Genomic DNA, 2,176 nt, shown 5'->3' on the forward strand with positions numbered 1-2,176 from the left:
ACAGTTTTTGGTAATATGTTATTATTCTATAAATAAAAATTCTTTGATTTTAAATTTCAGTATCTTATCCGGTTGCAAAGTGAATCTAGTTGGTACATTGAGAAGGTCAAAATTTAATATTTTTGGTAGCTTTCAAAAGCGCCAGGAAAAACAAAAAAAAAATAAGGAAAAACGGGAATTTTTGAGCAAAATCTGTGATTAATGGTGTAATGTAGGATTCTGTATGTGAAGTCCAGAAGGCTTAAGTTGCCGAGTAGGTGAATCTTCCATCCTCCCCATGTGTACACAAAATGAATATCTATTAATTAATGTTAAATATATTAGTTAAATATAGTATATCTTCAAGAATTGTTAACAATTTGTAGTGATTTTTCCATACTAAAATATTAGAAAAAATAATATTACTTCATGAAAGTGTGACGATTAGACTTGTAACCGTAAGACATTTATATCTTTTTCACATATAAGGGTGTTAATAAAAAAAAAATAAAAACAAAAATATGTATAGGTACTCTTAATTTTACCTTTATTGATTCCAAAAAAATGTAGTTATCTACATTTAATAATTTAATCAATTATTTCGAATGAGTTTTATAAAGGATAGCTTCGATAAATTATTATTATTTTACAAACTATATTTTTATATTAAAAGTATACGTACAATTATTTGAACAGATAATTTAATTTCTTTGTTCAAAGTAACTTCATTAATATAATTAATGCATAAAATTAAATAGACATATTTATGATTTGGATATTATATAGATGTCAATAAATAATCAAACCAATTATACCTATATAGACTTCATAAAGGTATAGGTTCAATTTAAATTCGTTGGTTTCAGTTAATTATTTGGCAACTTGAAGAATTGAGAAATTCTAATCATCGTGTACATGTTCGTGAGGTATGTGATGGTGCATGTGTTCGTGGGACGAATGATCGTGCACGTGAATATGAGATGAATGATCGTGAGACGAATGTTGATCATCAATGACTGAGCCGTGACTGTGACTGTGATGATGAGCTGAAAAAAAATTGAAATATTATGACCTATTAAAGTTCTTAACACTTTATTTTGTATTGGATAACATCGATTGTATTACTATAAAAATATTGCACGTCATATTGAGTAGGTAAAATAAAATTAAGTTAATATATTAAAGTAATTCTAATGTATAAGTAAAAACTTGTTAATTAGGTACCTGTATGATATGAATTATTCCTTAAGTGTAAATAAAAATTGTGTAATGTGTAAAGAGACATAATATGTGGTATGCTGGGTTGCATAAACAATTTACCAAATTTAATGGTTCACTAAAAATTTAATGAATCCAATCGTGGGCTCACTATTAATTCATATTATGTTACACCGTCACTGTTTTGAACTATTTACGGATATTTTCGGATAAATCATGAATGTATTGATTTTAAAATTTAGTGTTTTTTTTTTAATTATCAAAGTAGTCGAAAATCAAAATAGTGCTTCGATTTTCAAGTTCTTTCTTGTGAGAAAGTTAATCTAGTAAATTGATCAATAGTTACATAGTCAGTCCTGAATTACTAAATTATTTAAATTTTTATGCCCTTCAATACCAAACTACTCAATACCTATACCTAAACTTTTTATATACAATTACAGAAAACCAATTATTTAATAAATGGTCCTGTAAATAATATGATCATGAGGTTAGCTAATAATACTCAAATCGATTTATTTAATTTTAAGTCTATTGAATCTTTTTATAATTGTACTATTAAATACCCAATATCCAATAATAATATCTATTATTTGTACGAATTATGTTTTGTTATTACATTAATGTTATTTTCATATCTTTATCTGTATTATTTTCTTGTCTAAACGCACCTTGTTATTATGCTTATGTAAAACTGTTATTGGGCATTAGCCGTTTAAATTGATAAATAAATATATGCTATTCTGAGATAAATTAAAAATTTATTTATATTCTAGATGAATATTACTTCAAAAACATAAAAATATAAACATCCGTGAACAATATTTTGAATTGTCATTAAATAATTTAAATAATTAAAGCTATTCTGGAATAGTGTTCTCTTATTCATAAAAATAATTCGAAGAAAAAACACATCATACATTTATGCATAAGAATTTTTTAATGAAATGTCTAAAAATAGATTTTATTGACAACGACC

The 2,176-nt window shown here is 25.0% G+C and overlaps 1 protein-coding gene across 1 annotated transcript in view; it reads right to left on the reverse strand.

Moving 5' to 3' along the window:
* Positions 1-505: 505 nt before the first annotated feature.
* The window catches only part of LOC100573472 (zinc transporter ZIP1), a 22,607-nt gene continuing 20,936 nt past the window's right edge, over positions 506-2,176 (reverse strand). The window contains exon 3 of the mRNA XM_008191062.3: positions 506-1,025. Within this exon, the coding sequence (XP_008189284.1) occupies positions 880-1,025 (146 nt within the window). The 3' untranslated portion in view covers positions 506-879. The remainder of the gene's footprint in view (positions 1,026-2,176) is intronic.

This window comes from Acyrthosiphon pisum, chromosome X (genome assembly GCF_005508785.2).
Source record: "Acyrthosiphon pisum isolate AL4f chromosome X, pea_aphid_22Mar2018_4r6ur, whole genome shotgun sequence".
In the NCBI taxonomy this organism is placed as follows: domain Eukaryota; kingdom Metazoa; phylum Arthropoda; class Insecta; order Hemiptera; family Aphididae; genus Acyrthosiphon; species Acyrthosiphon pisum.